The following is a 17,578-nucleotide window of genomic DNA, read 5'->3' as shown; positions in this document are numbered from 1 at the left end:
CATCATCTTCATCACCTTCATAATCCTACAGAACTTTTAACAAAACAACACGTAAAAGACAAAGTACATCGACTTCAAATGAAGTCAGAAGAAACGCACGCCAGCGTGCAGTCAAATAAAAGAGGAGGAGACTGGAAGATGAAGAGCACCTGATTCATTCAGTCTTCAGATTGAGTAGATTAACCTTTAACAGTGTCTTCTGTTTGGGTTCTCCTCCTGGTTCTCCTCCTGGTTCTCCTCCTGGTTCTCTCAGTTCCTCACTGAGGAACATGGATGAGAACATTGAGGCTCATAACTGAGCACCTGCTGGCCTTCAGGGGGCACTGCAGCAGATGACCCTGCTCCAGCAGATGACCCTGCTCCAGCAGACATTTCTGACCAATAACTGAGCTGCATTCATGATCAGATGAACAACACATGTTCATCGCTGTGGTACTTGTGTTTTAGCATCTGTAGATGAGCAATTTATCCATCGTAGTGTCCTCAGCTGTCTCCAGTGTCCTCAGCTGTCTCCAGTGTCCTGAAACCACAGGATGACTTCAGGTGTCATCAGTCCAGACGTGGTTTTCAACATTGAGTCTCTTCAGGTGTCTCAGGCTGGTTGACAGCAGCAGGGGGCGCTGTGTCAGGAGCTCATGACAGATCATCAGTTCTCCTTCTAGCTCCTGCTGAGCTGAAGAATCTGACAGTAAACATGTGAAAAGTGTAGGTTGTGGCGCCCCCTGGAGGCCAAAGAGAGGATGAACAGACGTTTGGAACAGTCTTTAAACTCACGTGGACATGGCGACACCTGTTTTCCTGCTGTATTCCACAGATGATCACCATGACAACCATCATGTGACCATGTGTCCAGCTCTAAATCCCTCCTACAGTCTTCTGATAGGGGGCGCTGTTTAGTCTGAGATGAAGTTTCTGTTGATGATGATGAGTTTAAATCATAGTGATGTCATCACCTGTGTGTCGTCGTTTCTTCACGCTCTCTCTCGCTGACTGTGCGTCTGTCCCCGTCTGTCCCGTATGTCCCGTCTGTCCCCGTCACACCTGACAGATGTTGTAGTAGACGGTGTGGGCGTGTCCCTCGCCCGCAGCATTGTCGGCGTGGAGCTCCGTCATGGGCACGTCGATGCTGTGAGAGTTGTGAGGCGTTTGTGTTCCGTAGGACGGGACAGACTGGAGACAAAACACACATGTTAGTGCCCCACAGTGGCAGGAGGCTGGAACATCAGGACAAACATTACTGTTCACACTCAATCATTTTATTAAAAAAAAGATTTTTTTTAAAATCCGTGTTTGATAAAATCTGCGTGTGTGTGAACACTTTTTATTTTAAAGAAATCATTAACTTATTTATGACCTTTGTACTTTAAGGACGCTGACGAGGAAACGAGGAAACAAAGCAGGAACAGACCGAGGATTGACACTGACCCTCAGCTCTAATCTGTAATCTAATCTGCAGTTGAACAGCTCAGAGGTGAAAAGGAAACGTTTGTGTTTCCAGGAATCAACGCTAATCTCTACCAGAGTCCACTTTTAATGACCTTAAATAAAGAAAATCAGTCAAAATGGTGAGATATACTGGTTTCTATGGCAACAGTTTTATGAATTATACAAAAATGTTGCGTGTCCTGTGACCTTTCATGACCTCTGGTGTCTGTGTTGTTTTACCTTTCCAGTGTTGCTGAGCGGGAAATCTTTGCGACACAGGTGAGCGATGATTCCTGCAGCCAGAGCGTCTCCAAGGACGTTGATCATGGTCCGAAATCTGTCTCTGCAGAGGCAGAGGACACGGGGACACGGGGACACGGGGACACGACATGAGACACTACCACACTTCCGCCGTCTTCACTTCACAATTCACGCTACTTACAGGATCCAATCAATGGCTACGATGAGTGTGATGTCATCAGGCGGTAACCCCACTGAGGTCAGTACGATCACCATGGTAACCAGGCCGGCCTGAGGGATCCCTGCCGCGCCGATGCTCGCGGCCGTCGCTGTGATGCTGCGAGGACAACCACAGAGAAAAGAGGAGTTTATTGTGACCTTTGACCCCAGTGACGGAGAAACGTGAACATTTTTTGATTAGAACAAACTTGATTTATGAAGCAGATTTTTACCAAACGGGAGATTAAAGACGTTTGTTTTTATTCTGCAAAGAAAAAAAGTTCAAAAATGATTTAGAAAAAGACTTTAGTAAACGTCCTGTTCTTCAGCTGCTGGAGAAACCGTGAAGAAAAACCATTCAAACGTCTGATTCTCAAACTAAATCTAACAAAAATGAACCAAAAAATCAAAAGTACACAAATGTAATCATCATCATAATCATTAATCATAGACTTTTGTTTGCAATGATCAGAATTTTGTCGTCAGTTTGTCACAAATAATGAGACATATTTTAAAATAAAAAAGTAACTGTGTGAAGTTTCTCTCTTGTTTACTTCTTGATCTCTTCTGTTGTTGTACGTGTTTGTTTGTCTTCTTGTTGGACGTTAAGCTGCTCTGATGTCCTCGTCTGTGAGACACAGTAACGCGGTCTCATCTCCTCATAAAACTGTCATTCATTCACATAAATTCATATAAAGAAAGTTTCCGTACCAGTTTTCTTTAGTAAAAATTTGTATCTTGAGATAAATGCGACGTTTATGGATAGGAACCAAATGAAGGCTCCGCCCCTTTGACTGGACTCTGCTACAGTGTCTCACCTGATGGTGACCAGCTGACCGAGGTCCAGCTCGTAGTCGTTGACCTGAGCGATGAAAATGGCGGCCACGGCCTCGTACAGCGCCGTGCCGTCCATGTTGATGGTGGCGCCGACAGGAAGCACAAAGCGGGCGATCTGTCTGTCCACGTGACAGTTTTCTAACAGACACTTCATGGTGATGGGCAGCGTGGCTGAGCTGAGGACACAAGACAACCCAGAATAATAAAGACGCTCACAGACGGACGGACGGACGTGGACACTGAGGTGGACACTGACCTGGACGACGTGGCCAGAGCGATGACCATGGCCTGCAGCAGACCACGGATGTAGGAGAACGGATTCTTCCCGGTGAGGACGAAGTAGAAGAGAGGGAGGAGGACAAGACCGTGGACAAAGAGGCCAGCGAGGACGGTGATGCCGTACCAGCCCAGCTTCTTACCCAGAGTGCTCGGGTCCTGCATGTCCAGGATCTTTCCCGCCACCAGGAAAATGATCCCGAAAGGAAAGTACCTGAGAGGACAGAGGACAAGAGGTCTCCTCAGAGGACAGAGGACTATCTGAGTGGACAGAGGACTATCTGAGTGGACAGAGGACAAGAGGTCACCTCAGAGGACAGAGGACTATCTGAGAGGACAGAGGACAAGAGGTCACCTCAGAGGACAGAGGACTATCTGAGAAGACAGAGGACAAGAGGTCACCTCAGAGGACAGACCGAAAAGCGTCTTCAGCTGCTGTAAAGCGTCTTCAGCGGCTGTAAAGATTCTTCAGCTGCTGTAAAGCGTCTTCAGCCGCCGTAAAGCATCTTCAGCGGCCGCAAAGCGTCTTCAGCGGCCACAAAGTGTCTTCAGCTGCTGAAAAGCATCTTCAGTCGCCGTAAAGCGTCTTCAGCTGCTGTAAAGCTTTAATCTGCTCAGGTGCTGAAGCTGCAGGGGGAGGAGTCTCCAGCTGTGATGTCACCACCTGACAGGTCATCAGGTCAAACCTGTCATATCCCTCAGTGTGTCAGAGAAGATCAGTGAGACACTGAGTGTCCTCTGATGTCCACATGACACCCGGTGTCTTTTAACACGTTTTAGTCGTTGCTTATGTTGCTAACATGATAGCAACTTGACCTTTCACCTGTACATTTAATCTGACAACATCTGTATGATATTGACATCCACGTGGAGGAAGGACATTTTTCTGTTTCAGCGTTATGGTTGGACACAGAATTAGGACACGCCCCCAAGGGAGAGGGGGAGTCATCAAACAGATGTAAAAAGAGAAGCTCACCAAACAGCAGCGTTTATGATCTTCATCACACACTCGTTGATGCACTGACACACGTTGACCAGCGGGGCGCCTCGTTCTCCCATCCTGCCTAGCAACAGACCTGCGCACACACACACACACGCACACACACGCACACACACGCACACACACACTCAACTTTAAAACTGTATTTACCACTATTTTCTGAAGTTTGTAAACCACTCACACTCCCATACCAAAGTCCATAGAGAAAATCAGTGATTGTAGCTGCAGGGACACAGGAGCTGCTGGTCCTCTGCTGCCTCGTGTGGTCACTTTGTGTCACTGAGGTCAATCTGAACAAAGGATTTCAAACACTGAAGTGACAAAAAAGACATTTGCACTTAGTGATGGAGGCAGCAGTGGATCAACAAACTCCTGTGCGTAGGATGTTAAAATCACTGGTTTTCTCTTTGGACTTTGGTGTGGGAAAGTGAATGGTTTAAAAGTGAGATTAAGACGTGGACACGTCTTAAGTCTGTCCTTGCGTCTCTGTCGGTCAGTTTCTGACTGACGTGGACACGTTGTCCACTCACCCATGGTGGCAGAGAAGATGACGATGCCCAGGACGTTCATCTGTTGGCTGCTGCCTGGACTGGTTTTGTACGTGACATCTGGAGGCGGAGTCAGCTCCAGGTACACCGTCCGACCTTTAGGGTCATTGTCGTCAGGGATGACGTAGACAAAGTTGGGCTGGATGGTCCTGGTCGGGAGTTTGAGGATGGCAACCAGGTCTGTTTTATACTGGTGAAAGAAAGGGGGTGGAGTTTGTCAGAGAAGGAGACATGAGGATGATGGGATGTTTGTGGTCAGGTGACTTTGTTACCTGCTGAAACGTGGCCTCGATCAGATTAGAGGGAACCATGTTTCTGAGGAGGAAACATCAAAGATGAGAAGATGTAGAGTCAGGATCAGCTGGCCTTCAGCATAGGTCAGGGGTCAACGGGATGATGATGCGTTCTACCTGCTCGCCTTTAAAGGTGAGGGCGTGGTTTTGAGCCAACGTGCAGCAGCAGAGATCATGTCTTCTGTGAGCTGCTGACTTGTTAATCTGTCACTCATCCTCGCAGGATTACTAAAAATACACCTGCTCTGAGCAGATTAAAGAGCCACTCCTTTGTTTTCATGTTCACTTCAGTTTAATCTGTGGATGCATTCAAAAATCTGTCCCGTTCGGTAGCTAGTCACAGTTCAGGCGCGCAGCGTTGGGTCAGTAACGCAGTGAAGACCGGAGCCTCAGAGCTGGAGGATGCAGCAGCAGCAGCAGCAGCATCGTTTCAGATTTACTGTAACTATGACGACAGCGGTAAACAAACACTGCACAACACACGTCATCACCCCAGTGTGACGCTCGACAGCTTCTGTTCCGCAGCATTTAAACAGGCGCTCGGTGACAAGTCAGACAGGTCAAAGGTCATAAGTAAAGTGATGAGGGTGTTTATAGTGACAGATATCACTATATGTCGATGTCGCGGTGGAGGACACAGGATTTCAGCGTATGATTAATAATATATAATAGTAATATTCCATCCCGCCGTCATTTCAGCAACTCCTGAACTTTATGAAGAGACACGACGACAAACTGTCAAAGAATTGTGCGACACAGCGTCGGTGGCTCTGACGACAGATGGATGCAGCTCCAGAACCACGGAAAGGTCAAACTGTCACTGCTCGTTACTTCATGAATGAAGCTCCGCCCACTTTATGAAAGCCACTCAAGTGAGCGTCTTTGTGAAGCACTGACACGAGCAGTGACACAATGGAAAGTAGAATAAATAAAGAAATGTCATTGTTACAATGATGATCTTAATTCCTGATCAAGATGCCTCATTATAGAGATTATAGATCTGATACATGGTATTTTTAAAGCGTAAAAAACAAAAAAAACTACCAAACTGAAAACTGTGATATGAACCGAACCGTTGCTTGTGAACCGTTTCACCTCTAGTGGATGCAGATTATTTATGCTGTGAAACACAAACCTCAGGAGACCAGCGCCTGAACCAGAACCAATAACTGAACCAGGATCAGAGCCTGAACCAGGACCAGAGACTGAACCAGGACCTGAGCCTGAACCAGAACCAGGAGACTTTGATAAAACACAGGTGTTGAGACTCAGACACGCCCTCACAGACCTTGACCATGTGACCTGACTGACCTGATGAGGTCGAGCAGGGCGTCGGCCGAGGTCATGACGGGTCCTCCTCCCAGGCGGTGACTCTCCATCTCCGTCCCCACACCAGGTTTGATGAGAAGGACGAGGACGATGCCGACCACCACAGCGATGAAGGTGGTCCACAGGTAATATGTGACGGTGAGGACGCCCATGCGACAGCACGCCTTTGACTCCATGGACGACAGACCCGACATCAGACTGCAGTGGACAGCAGAGGACAGCAGAGGTCATCAGAGGTCATCAGAGGTCAACAGAGAACAGCCAAGGTCAACAGAGGACAGCAGAGGTCAACAGAGGTCAACAGAGGTCAATCGAAGTCAACAGAGGTCAACAGAAGTCAACAGAGGACAGCAGAGGTCAACAGAGGTCAACAGAGGACAGCAGAGGCCAACAGCTGAAGACATAAGACTGAACCTGTCATTAAAGGAATAGTTCAGGTGTTTTCTCTGACACACAGTAGCGCCCCCTGCTGCTGAGACATGGACACTCACTCCTAGTTTGAAGTGGACATTGAAGACACTGTGGACACATATACGGCAGCCTATAGACATCTGTGAGTTTTGTCTCCTTGGATGACCCTTGACCTCTGACCCCTGTGGCACCAGGTTTAAATCACTGTCTTGTTCTTATTCAGTTATTCATATATCGATGTTATTATTATGTTAGTGTTTGTCTTTGATTAATGAGGTCGAGGAAAGCACATTTGTAATAAAGTTGTTGTTGTTGTTGTTGTTGTTGTCGTTGTTGTTGTCGTCAGGTGAGGACGTACCTGGACGTGATGAGAGGAAGAATGAGCATCTTCAACATCCTCATCAGCAGCTCTCCAGGGAAGGAGAAGTAGATCTTTGCCTGTGAACACATGAACACATGATCACATGATGACACACACACTGTGCTCTCTGTGAATGAAAGGATTAATTATGTAGATTAGGACTGACTGTCGTCTGAACCTGGGCTTGGAAAAACCCTTTTACGTGTGTGTGTGTGTGTGAGACAGTTTACACAGAACTCTGTGTGTGTGTGTGTGTGTGTGGGTATTACTAATGTTGTGGGGACCTAAAACTGTTTACACAGTCACATTATGGGGACTTGTCTTCCTTGTGGGGACAAAAATCAAGTCCCCACAACGTAAATGACTACATTTTAAGGTGAAGATATGTTTTAAGGTTAGGTTGAGGTTAGGGTTAGAGTAAGTCTCCAAGGAAATGAATGTAAGTCAATGCAATGTCCCCTCAAGTCATGAATGTCCAATGTGTGTGTGTGTGTGTGGTGTGTGTGTGGAGCTGTTTCTAAAGATTGTTTTCATAATCGATTATTCTGTCGTTGTCATGGTGAAAATAAATGTTTTATTTTGTTACTTTTGAGTGGACTGACACCAGGATCCCCTCTGAACCAGGTTTACTGTTTCTGTCACAGAGTCGTCCGTCCACACGGAGACATTACAGAGACGTTATGTCCACAAGGAGACATTATGGGACTGGTTTTAGGATCTGAAACTAAATTCTTTTGAAAACACCTCCTAGAGTGAACATCTGAAAACTCCGGCCTCGTGTTTCCATGGAAACAGAGAACACGATACTTTATGAAAACAATTACGTCATATTCTCTCCTTGTTCACTGTCTTGTGTTACGAGACAGTTTCCGTCAGTGTGAGGTCACTGTAAGGTCCCTGTAAGGTCAGTGTGAGGTCACTGTAAGGTCACTGTGAGGTCACACACAAGCAGACAGACACACACACCCACACACACACACACACACACACACACACACAGACAGGTCAGGTGAGTGGTACCTGTGTGGACAGCTGCGTTCCTCTCAGCATGAAGCCCAGTGTGCAGCCGGTCAGGACGGCGATGATGGACAGTGTGAGCAGAGCGTTCCTGCGACAGAAGACCTGGATGTTCCTCTTGAGCTGGCCCTTCACCGTCACCTGGACCATGGACTTGATTCTGTCCCACATCGTCCTCCTCGTGTCTCCTGGAGAAAACGACCTCTGGTCGGAGTGAGCCTCCTCGTCAGCGCTCGGTAACAGAAGCTCCTCCATCACTGAGTGTGTGTGTGTGTGCAGCTGGCACTGAGACAAACCTGTGTGAGCCAAAGACGATAAACTACTTCACTGAAGGATTAACCACGTCCATCTGCAGTCCTCTGACCCCTGCTGACCTCTGCTGACCCCTGCTGGCCTTTGTGGCTCTCTACAGGCCTCAGTACATACAGACAGTGGAGACGCCCCCTGATGGCCATAAAAGAGAATGCAGGTGTCAGACACTTAGACAACTGCTTCACTTGAGATGAAAACAAGACTTTCTTCAGGACAAACAAATAACAGCTGAAGGTGGTGACTGTCCAGGTGAGGGGGCGGAGCCTGCCACACCTGTCACCTGCTGCACTCAAACATTATGTGGAGATTTGACAGAGAAACATCAGTGTCACACCTGTGTACAACCTTAGTGTGGGCGTGTCCTCACACACCTGTGGAAGTTTGACCACTTCCTGTCACCACTAATGTACCATAACATGTATTTTGTAACACAATCAAAGATACGACAAAAACGTGCATGTTTCATAAGAATCACAAACTACTTCCTGTTTGCACTGACAACACATACACAAAATAACAATACCCTGTATTTTATTTGAGATGCAAGTTATTTTTATTAGGCTCTTATTTTGAAAGCCAGGTGGAAAGGAAATGATGTAAGATTGTCAGCAGAGAACTGGTTCATGTTAGGTTTCATTTTTATAAGAACAATTTATAAACTTTATTTAACCTTAGTTCATAGTTTTAACAGGAAGTCGTCAGAGAACACAGACTGTTGACATTACTTCCTGTTTGTTACCGTGTGGCTGCTCTGATCTGTCCTGTGATTGGCTGAACCGTTACAAATGACGTGGCGACACCTGCTGGAGAGAAATGTGAGGAAAAGCACAACAATGTAACAACACGACATTAAAGTGACTTCACGTGTTCTTTTTATTACACTAACTGTCCATTTAATCTTCAACACAACATAAACAAACACAGAAAACATGAATGAATGAATTTTTTTCCAGATTAAAAACATGAACAGAATCATTTAAACTATAACTTTAATACAACCTTTAAAAAAGCCACTTTATTAGGTACACCTATCACGTCTATGTTTCACTATATATGTGATGATCATAATATTAGGAACAGCTCACTGGAAACCACCTGACGTTTATATTCAGCGATGTTAATAAAGTTCATGTTTTTACTGTTGAACAGTTTGAATGTGCTGCACCCTTGGCCACGCCCACATGTGATGTCACTGAGTCCAGGTCAAAGGTGAAGGAACACATTTCCCAGAATGCACTGTTCCTTTAAGAGTTTTCCTTTGGTATTGCTGTGTGCATCAGTCACTTCCTGTCGGTCACCACTTGATGAAGACCAGCGTGGCGAGCACTGCGTACCCAAGGATGAGGAAGAGGACTTTGAGGAGACGGTCCTGTTTGTCCTCCAGCTCTCGGGACAGAATCTCAAAGAAGGTGACGAAGAGGAAGGTGCCGGCGGCGAATCCCTGCAGCACCACTGAGACGATGCTCCCTGCCAGCGTCTGAGTCGACTCGATGCCCATGCCCACCACTGTCCCCAGCGGGATCATCAGGCTGACCGTGACGCCCAGCTTGGCGGCGTCTCTTAAACCCAGCGACGCCTTGGCCACGCTGACGCCAAGGGCAACAGCGGCGAGTGTCTCGTGCACGGCGACACCCAGGTAGAGGTTTCCCAGTTTGGCTCCGTCCTCCTGCAGACCGAGCGCCAGGCCCTCGAACACCGAGTGAGCCGACAAAGCCAGGACCAGGCTGGCCAGCCGCAGAGGCCCCGCTCCTGCCAGCTCTACCGGACTGAAGTGTGCGTGTGAGTGACCGCCACCGCCGCCAGCTGCCGAGCCCCGTGATGAGGAGATGAAGGGCGTGTCGTACTCTGAGTCGCTGCCGGCCTCAGAGCCGCCGGCATTGAAGGTCTCCAGGTCAATGAAGGACGGTTTGTCCTTCCTGAAGGTGAGGACGGTCTGTTCCACAAACACAGTGAGGAAGAAGCCGAGCATCATCATCGTCTCAGCCAGAGGGTAATCACTGGTGATCTTCAGCTGCTGGAACACATCGCCCACCTGAGGACAGGAGGACACATGACAACCATCATCAGCTCAAACTGTCTTCAAAGATTATTAAACATCTTTAAGGACTCCAAATTCCTTTAAATGTCTTCATACATCTCTTACCAAATTAAAATTTCAGCTTGTCTTTAAATGTCTACACATCTTAACATGTCTCTTAATGTCTTTTAACATCATTAAATGTTGTCTTTAAAACATCTTAAGACATCTTTAAATGTCTTTTAAGTATCTTTAAACATCACTAAATGTGTTTAAAGGCCACATAGACTGGAAGCTCCAATTAACGCTGCGTTTGTGTGTGTATCTGCGTCATTACCTAGTTTATGAAACCCTAAAGTTTCAGAACAAACAGTTCAGCCACTGCTGAGAAAATAGTGTTGTATTGTTTTCCTGGGCTCTGCGAAGCGGATCGGCACTTCCTTAATTTGATGTCGTCATCAGAAATCCTCACCACTCCTCTCACCACCGTAGCGCCTCCCGGTGCAGGCACTAGTCCGGGCACATCCGGTTGCGTACATTCAACCGCAGAAGAAGAAGAACTACTCTGGTTGTAGCTGCTGAGATGCAGAGCATCCACCGTGCCAGAGGGGGAGCTGTGTATCTGAGAGCTGGCCTATCTATTACGTCACTTCCAGGTACCTGGCCAATCACAGGACAGTAGGAAAGCTCTCGTTGGCTGGCCAATCACAACACAGTCCACATTCTGGGGGTGTGGTTTTGGTCTGAAACAGCGCGGCTGACGAGAGCGTCAGTGAGGAGATATTTTGATCGGCTCGTTTGCAGCGATTAGGAGGTTTTTAATCATGAAAACAAGTTAATAAATGTAAGTAGACCTCAATAACTAACATATATGTGTGATACAAGCATTCTATGTCACCTTTAAAGACCTTTGATTGTCATCTTTAAATGTCTCTAAACATCATAACACGTCTCTGAATGTCTTTAAACGTCTCTACACGTTTACAGGTCTTTAAATGTTGTCTTTAAATGTATCTCAGTATCCGTTATGTCTTGAAACTTGGTATAAATGTCTTTAAATGTCTTCGAGTGTATTTTATTGTTTCAAATGTCATTCAAATGTCTTTAAACTTTAAATCTCTATCTTTAAACATATTTTAATATGCGTTGACACCTCTGTGAGCAACTGTCATGTCCACACATGAATGTCTCCGTGTTGGACAGACACGTGTACTGGTGACATCACCTTGTCTCTGACGGCGGGCAGCAGAGCGTTGAAGCATGTGGCGAGGAACACGCCTCCTCCAAACGAGTTGCAGAGAGACAACGCTCTCCTGTACCTGTGCGCCTTGTCATAGTCAACCAGCAGGAGGCGAACTGGGACCAGAACTCCTGTGAGCATGAGTCCGAACAATCCCAGCAGGCCGAGCAGCTTCGCCACCAGGATCTGCATCCTGATGCTGAGAGACACCGAGACGATGGATACTACGGCGGAGAGGACACCGTCATCGTCTCCTTGATCACTGCACACAAACAGTTCAGTCAATATGACATCATCATGTTTTTAACTCTATGAACGTGTAGTTTGTGATTCATTCATGTTTAACTCACGTGTTTATTTCTTCATTTACAGCATTTATTTATTTGTGTAAAAATAAATCTGGTTACAAATCACACGTAAATGTGACTTAGCAGCAGCTGTTCGTTTCACTTATTTAAGTTATGAAAGGAACTAAAGAAACTTCGGCGTGTACAGTTTTAAACCCCTACTTCCTGTCAGGATTTTCAAAATAAAACGTCACAAGCTGACGCTTGATAAACACTGAGTTCACAACGCTTTTCTGCCCTCTGTGTAAACACAGTCACTGTTTATGCCACCGCTTCCGTTAATTAAAGCGTATACGTAATGTACGTCACAAAACAAACTTCCGGTTGAAGCTGCGGCTAGCCTGGCGGCTAACAGGCGTTAGCTCCGCTGGTTTACCTGCAGCAGAGGAGCTAACAACTGTTAGCGGGGGACCTGCGGCCGCGGGGGGGGCAGGGGGTGGGGCTGTGTACACCAGTGTCCGTCACTCAAACAACAAGACAAACACAAATAAGAAGAGAGAGCGCGTTCACCTGCACGAGCCTTTCCGTCCTCTCTTCCGCAGGTGAACAAACACACTTCCGCCTCGGCGTCATTCACTCCCTGTGGTCTGACTGGTGGCTTCTCCGATGACGTAAGGAGGAAGGGCGGTGCTTAGCAGGACGGGTGAAGCTGATTTGTTTCTATACGTTTAATCCGTGATTCATAAACTTTATTGATATTTGTGACGGTTTAAATGGAATAATATAAATAAGTCACGTGACATTTGTCTCCATCAATGAGTTTGAATGTGTTACTTATGTTTGTAAAGCACTCACTCTCCCACACCAAAGTCCACAGAGAAAATCCGTGATTTTAACATCACAGCACACAGGAGTTGTTGATCCACTGCTTTACATTACATGTTATTTAGCAGAAGCTTTTATCCAAAGCGACATACTAAAAATGCATTTCAACATTTGGGTACAAACAAGAGCTAGAAGTGCCTGCATCACTAAGTTCAAATGTCATATTTTGTCACTTCAGTGTTTGACATCCTTGGTTCACATTGCCCAGTGACACAAAGTGACCACACGAGGCAGCAGAGGACCAACAGCTCCTGTGTCCCCGCAGCTAAAATCTCTGATTTTCTCTAAGGACTTTGGTGTGGGAGAGTGAGCGATTTACAAACTTCAGTTTCCTGTTTCCAAGCACAAACATGCACAGTCATATTTCTTTAAGTCAAAATCAAATGACAGAGAGTTCCTTCATTTGTCATCACATCACCCTCACATTAGCAGTTCCTGTGACACAGTGAACATCACACACGGTGCCGGTCTGGAAATTCGAAGCGACCACACAGGATTCCAAGATGGCTGCACTGTACCAACTGCTGCTGTTAATGCGTTTCACAGTAAATCAGTCGTTCTAGCTTTATTATAATTGTATTATTGTCTTTGATTTCACAAAACTCTTCCTCAGACTTGACTAACAGAAGTGTCTGTAAAGACTGAATATTTACTGCTGTAGTTCATGTACACATCCTTGTTTGTTTAGTGAAAAGTCAAACAGGAAGTAAAATGTTACCATACTCTGTTTAATTTTCAAACTCTCTCACACTCTCTGCTCACCATTTATTAGAGTTAACTTTCTTCACTTATATTGTTCATAAAATCCACACCACGCTGCAGGGAAGGTGGGCGTGACTTTGGGTGACAGGACTCCTGAAGAAGACCCACCCCGCTCTCATGCAGGAACTCCTCAGTGGTGGAAGGGAAAAAAAAAAAAAACAAAAAAAAAATTCATAATTGTTCTTTAGTCCCTCGAGATTTAAATTTCCACATCGCTGACGCCTGAAAAAACACAAACAAGACAGGAAATAAACGACCAATCAGAGCACAGGAACATGAGTAAAACAACAACAAATAGAAGAAGCTCTGTTAACCCTCATACGTCACATCACCGTAACTCCTAAATCTGGAAAATTCTAAAACTATGGACTGGCGATCTGTCCAGGGAGTGACTCCACCTCTCGCCCCATGTCAGCTGAGATTGACACAGCGCCCTCTGTGGCCCTCATGTGGAGGATGAAGTGGTATGGATACCAGAAAGCAGAGAAAAAGCTTTGTGCTCAAATACTTTACGGTCATTACGGTAGAACCTCAGGACTTCAGAGGAACAAGTGTCCAATCACAGACGAGATTCACCGTCACACGTTTGTGACGTCAGACTGTGATTCTTAAATGTTTGAATAAAGTTATCTTGCAAAAAGGAGCATAACACACTCATTGGACATTTTCTGACAATTCTACAGCCATGCATTTCTAAATAAATCCTCATGATGATCATGAGAGAGTCATAATGTCCTTTGTTTTTGTTTCGTTGTTTTGTGTTTGTACAGCGTCTTTGAGTGTCAAGAAAAGCGCTATAAAAATATGATTATTATTATTATTATAATAATCAATAAAATAACTCCAAGCTCTTTTTTTGTGAAACAGATTCACGCAAACTTTGTTGTCGTTTAAAAACACTTTACTTGTGAGCGCCGTCGTCCTCTCGCATCACGGCTGCTCCTCGTTGCTACTGCTCGGCGATCGGTTGCGGATTTGACTCCTCAGCTGTTCGATGAGTTCAGGATTCTGCTGCTGCATCTGTTGAGCGAACTGCTGCCCCCTGCAGGTCAGACAGCAAACATACAGCTGAGAGCGCCGCCTGCTAACTCACAACAGACAACATACCTGAGCTTGGGTACGTACGCCTGGATCAGTCCTGACAAATCTCCAGCAGCAGCAGGTGCAGGTCCTGGTCCTGGTCCTGGTCCTGGGGCTGCAGCTCCGCCTCCTACTCCTCCTACTCCTCCTACACCTCCTACACCTCCTACACCTCCTACACCTCCTCCCATTCCTCCGTAGCCTCCGGACATCATTCCAGACATCCTGAACAAATGAGCAGAGGAACGTTAGATGCAGTGGAGAGAAGAGAAGAGCGAGCAGACGAGTGTGAAACAAATAAAACACTTACATTTGCTGCACCTGAGGATTATTCATCAACGACGACGCCTGAAAAAAAAACACAAACACCACGCTCAGCTGCTTCCTGTGTCGCCATAGCAACCTGTGTCTCCATGTCTCGATGTGATGAAAGGACAGTAAATGTAAACAGCTGTGACGCGTCTCACCATGTTCATGAAGCCGGGGTTCGTGAGTAAACCGGCGAGGTCAACTCCGCCCATCCCCGCCGTCTGACAGACAAGAGACGACAAATCAACACAAGCACGTCAATCACAGGACAGAAGACAAGAAGACACGTGTGGACGTCTTTCTCACAGGACTGGACGTCTCCATCTTCTCCTCTGCGATCTTCAGGTTGATTTTGTACGTGTCGTTGTCTGGGTCGAGCTCCAGAGCTTTTTTATAAAAACTCGCCGCTTCTGTGTGTTTGTTGAGACTCGCCAACGCCAGACTGTAACACAACACCACCACAACCATCAGTGTGTGAGTGTCACAACACAAACAACAACACAACATGCTCATCACTGTGTGTGTGTGTGTATACAAGCGGCTCAGCCGTTTGTATATGTGCTATATAAATAAAATTTGACTTGACTTGACTTGTGAATAAGAGAATCTGTGATGTCACAACAGCAAAGACAGTAAAAGTAATAAATAATATCCACTATCTGTGATGTGTAGAAATTAATAGAAACAGACTCCGCCCTCACCTTCCTCTGTGGTAACCATGGTAAATAAGTACATGACACAGTGTGTGGATAATAAACACAGGGTGATGAGTGCGGTTTTACACGTGTTTCACAAATGTCTGATCCTGGGTCCAGGTTGGGTCAAGACCCAGGTCTGTGTGGTTGTGGTCTGTCTCAGTGTGACAGTGAGTCTCACCCCATCCTGCCGTAGGCTTTGCTGTAGTTTGGGTCGATGCTAATCGCCTGTTCACAGTCCTGGACCGCTCCAGCGTAGTTCCCCAGTTTACTCAGCGCTGCAGCTCTGCACACACGCACACACAGACAGACACACAGACAGACAGACAGACAGACAGACAGACAGACAGACACAGACAGACAGACAGACAGACACACAAAGACCATCATCAGTCCAAACCAGGAATCATGACTCAAACATGAAAAAACTGCTTATGTCACAGTTTAAAGAAAGAATTGTCACTTCTTCATTGGTTTAAACAGAGAAGTGCACCCTCTGGTGGTGAGGGGAGAAGCTGACACAAATAAATGGCACTTTTTTCCACTACACAGTCCCGGCACGGCCTGGCTCGACTCTACACGGTTTGGTTTGGTTTTCCAGGACTTCATAGCTCCTCCTCTGTGTGGGCGGAGTCACCACAGACATCACACAAACTAGTGACTTGTAAAGCAGTTGTTTTGGGTGAAAGTGAATCATTAAAAAGATTTGTTTACATAACGGTTCAGTACTTCAGTCACTGAACTGAAATAGCACTGAACGTGGTCACGGTTGTAACTTTCTTTCATGCTTATTGATATGAATTATTATTATTTAAGTAATGGTTAAAAGAGAGTAAGACGTTGTATTCTGTAATGGGTTTTTTGTTGTTTGGTTCACGCTTGCATGCAAACGATGCAGCCACTGTGTGGCATCGTTAAACATTGTTATTTTAGACGTTTCCTTTGCTAAATGTTGGAGTTTAACGCATGTTTCAGGATTTTTAAGTCTTTTTAACTTTGATCTACAGTTGGACATTGTTGCTTTGACGTCGCGCTCAGGACTCTTCAGTGACGACACTCTCTGACCAATTAGTGACCTTCAGTCTGATGACGTCACTGTTTAGTCAGCTGAACCTCGTCAGAGCAGGAACTAAAAAACAGCATGTACCAGGTTTTTATCACTGATGGCGAGGCCAGCTGGGACTGTGTGATGAGAAGCAGCAACAGTCACTGACCTGTTACAGTAGTAAACAGCGTTCTGAGGGTTGATGGCGATCGCCTTCGAGTAAAACTCTACTGCAGCTGCAAAGTTCTCCACCTTCATCTGGTCGTTACCTGTGTCAGAAGAGACAAAAATAATAATTAACACGTAAAACTCAGAACAAAAAGATGAAGAAGAAGAGGAGAAGAGAGGTCTGTGAACATCGTCCATGTCTCACCGTCAGATTTGAGTCTCTCAGCCTCGAGTCTCTGGTCCTCATTGACCGAGTCAGGGGTGGAGTTATTGTTGACCTGTGACTGAGCTGGATACTGAGACACACAGAGAACACACAGGAGATGTTGATGATTAAAGTGAAAACCTCAGTCGTGTCACTAAACCTGTCTTGCCTCTCTTTATCTAACCTCTGCTGTGGCTGAAGCAAAGATCTCTGGTAATGTCACGGGGACGGCAAGACTCTGATCATCAGTGGACACGTCAAACGCCGTCTCCAAACACTGGACGGCCACTGCAGAGACATGAAACAGTGTTAAAGACAAAGTCAATATAACGGATCATTCTCATGTGTGGTTGTCCCCTGTCTGTCTTCAAGAAGATCATGAAGACCCAGCTCTTCCAAGAGCATCTACTGTCTCAGCACGATCTGAACTGTACTGAGGATGATTTACATGACTGTGTTTTTATTCAAATGTCACTTTCATGAGCTACTGACGCCGGAATAACAACTTTAGAGGAGGGGAAGAAACCTGATTCTCTCTCCGATTATTTAATCTACATGATAATGAACAGATATTCGGACCACACGGGTGGTGCAGTGGTTGGCACTCTCGCCTTTGC

General features: G+C 46.0%; 3 protein-coding genes across 3 annotated transcripts in view; all 3 read right to left on the bottom strand.

Annotated features, from left to right (window-relative positions):
- Positions 1 to 539: 539 nt before the first annotated feature.
- slc1a8a (solute carrier family 1 member 8a) lies at positions 540 to 8,202 on the bottom strand. The gene is made up of 12 exons (XM_058638618.1): positions 7,960 to 8,202; positions 6,937 to 7,016; positions 6,150 to 6,365; positions 4,818 to 4,860; positions 4,528 to 4,735; positions 3,974 to 4,073; positions 2,978 to 3,211; positions 2,703 to 2,897; positions 1,868 to 2,002; positions 1,666 to 1,768; positions 1,042 to 1,170; positions 540 to 722 (listed from the first exon to the last, which is right to left on the bottom strand). Exons 1-12 carry the CDS (start codon positions 8,125 to 8,127, stop codon positions 540 to 542), a joined length of 1,794 nt encoding a protein of 597 aa, XP_058494601.1. The 5' UTR covers positions 8,128 to 8,202.
- A 915-nt stretch (positions 8,203 to 9,117) lies between these two features.
- LOC131465436 (zinc transporter ZIP3-like) lies at positions 9,118 to 13,266 on the bottom strand. Its single transcript, XM_058638116.1, has 3 exons — positions 12,383 to 13,266; positions 11,511 to 11,787; positions 9,118 to 10,300 (listed from the first exon to the last, which is right to left on the bottom strand). Exons 2-3 carry the CDS (start codon positions 11,715 to 11,717, stop codon positions 9,563 to 9,565), a joined length of 945 nt encoding a protein of 314 aa, XP_058494099.1. The 5' UTR covers positions 11,718 to 11,787; positions 12,383 to 13,266; the 3' UTR covers positions 9,118 to 9,562.
- Positions 13,267 to 13,404: 138 nt separating this feature from the next.
- sgta (small glutamine rich tetratricopeptide repeat co-chaperone alpha) overlaps positions 13,405 to 17,578 on the bottom strand; it is an 8,794-nt gene continuing 4,620 nt past the window's right edge. The window contains exons 3-12 of the mRNA XM_058638115.1: positions 17,146 to 17,249; positions 16,962 to 17,052; positions 16,758 to 16,857; positions 15,725 to 15,829; positions 15,155 to 15,290; positions 15,007 to 15,069; positions 14,850 to 14,887; positions 14,585 to 14,764; positions 14,365 to 14,501; positions 13,405 to 13,681 (exon numbers count right to left, since the gene is read on the bottom strand). Of these exons, the coding sequence (XP_058494098.1) occupies positions 14,390 to 14,501; positions 14,585 to 14,764; positions 14,850 to 14,887; positions 15,007 to 15,069; positions 15,155 to 15,290; positions 15,725 to 15,829; positions 16,758 to 16,857; positions 16,962 to 17,052; positions 17,146 to 17,249 (929 nt within the window). The 3' untranslated portion in view covers positions 13,405 to 13,681; positions 14,365 to 14,389. The remainder of the gene's footprint in view (positions 13,682 to 14,364; positions 14,502 to 14,584; positions 14,765 to 14,849; positions 14,888 to 15,006; positions 15,070 to 15,154; positions 15,291 to 15,724; positions 15,830 to 16,757; positions 16,858 to 16,961; positions 17,053 to 17,145; positions 17,250 to 17,578) is intronic.

The sequence above is a fragment of the Solea solea genome, chromosome 9 (genome assembly GCF_958295425.1).
Source record: "Solea solea chromosome 9, fSolSol10.1, whole genome shotgun sequence".
Lineage (NCBI taxonomy): Eukaryota > Metazoa > Chordata > Actinopteri > Pleuronectiformes > Soleidae > Solea > Solea solea.
Note: the sequence above shows the minus strand (reverse complement) of the source record. Positions and strands in the feature narration are given on the sequence as shown.

Coding starts and splice junctions, on each gene's coding strand:
- slc1a8a (XM_058638618.1), bottom strand. CDS start 8,127: ATGTGGGACAGAATCAAGTCCATGGTCCAGGTGACGGTGAAGGGCCAG. Junction 4,736..4,817: donor TCGAGGCCACGTTTCAGCAG/GTAACAAAGTCA, acceptor TTCTTTCACCAG/TATAAAACAGACCTGGTTGC. Junction 1,171..1,665: donor CGCTCAGCAACACTGGAAAG/GTAAAACAACAC, acceptor TTTTGTCTCCAG/TCTGTCCCGTCCTACGGAAC.
- LOC131465436 (XM_058638116.1), bottom strand. CDS start 11,717: ATGCAGATCCTGGTGGCGAAGCTGCTCGGCCTGCTGGGATTGTTCGGA. Junction 10,301..11,510: donor TGCCCGCCGTCAGAGACAAG/GTGATGTCACCA, acceptor TCCTGTCCTCAG/GTGGGCGATGTGTTCCAGCA.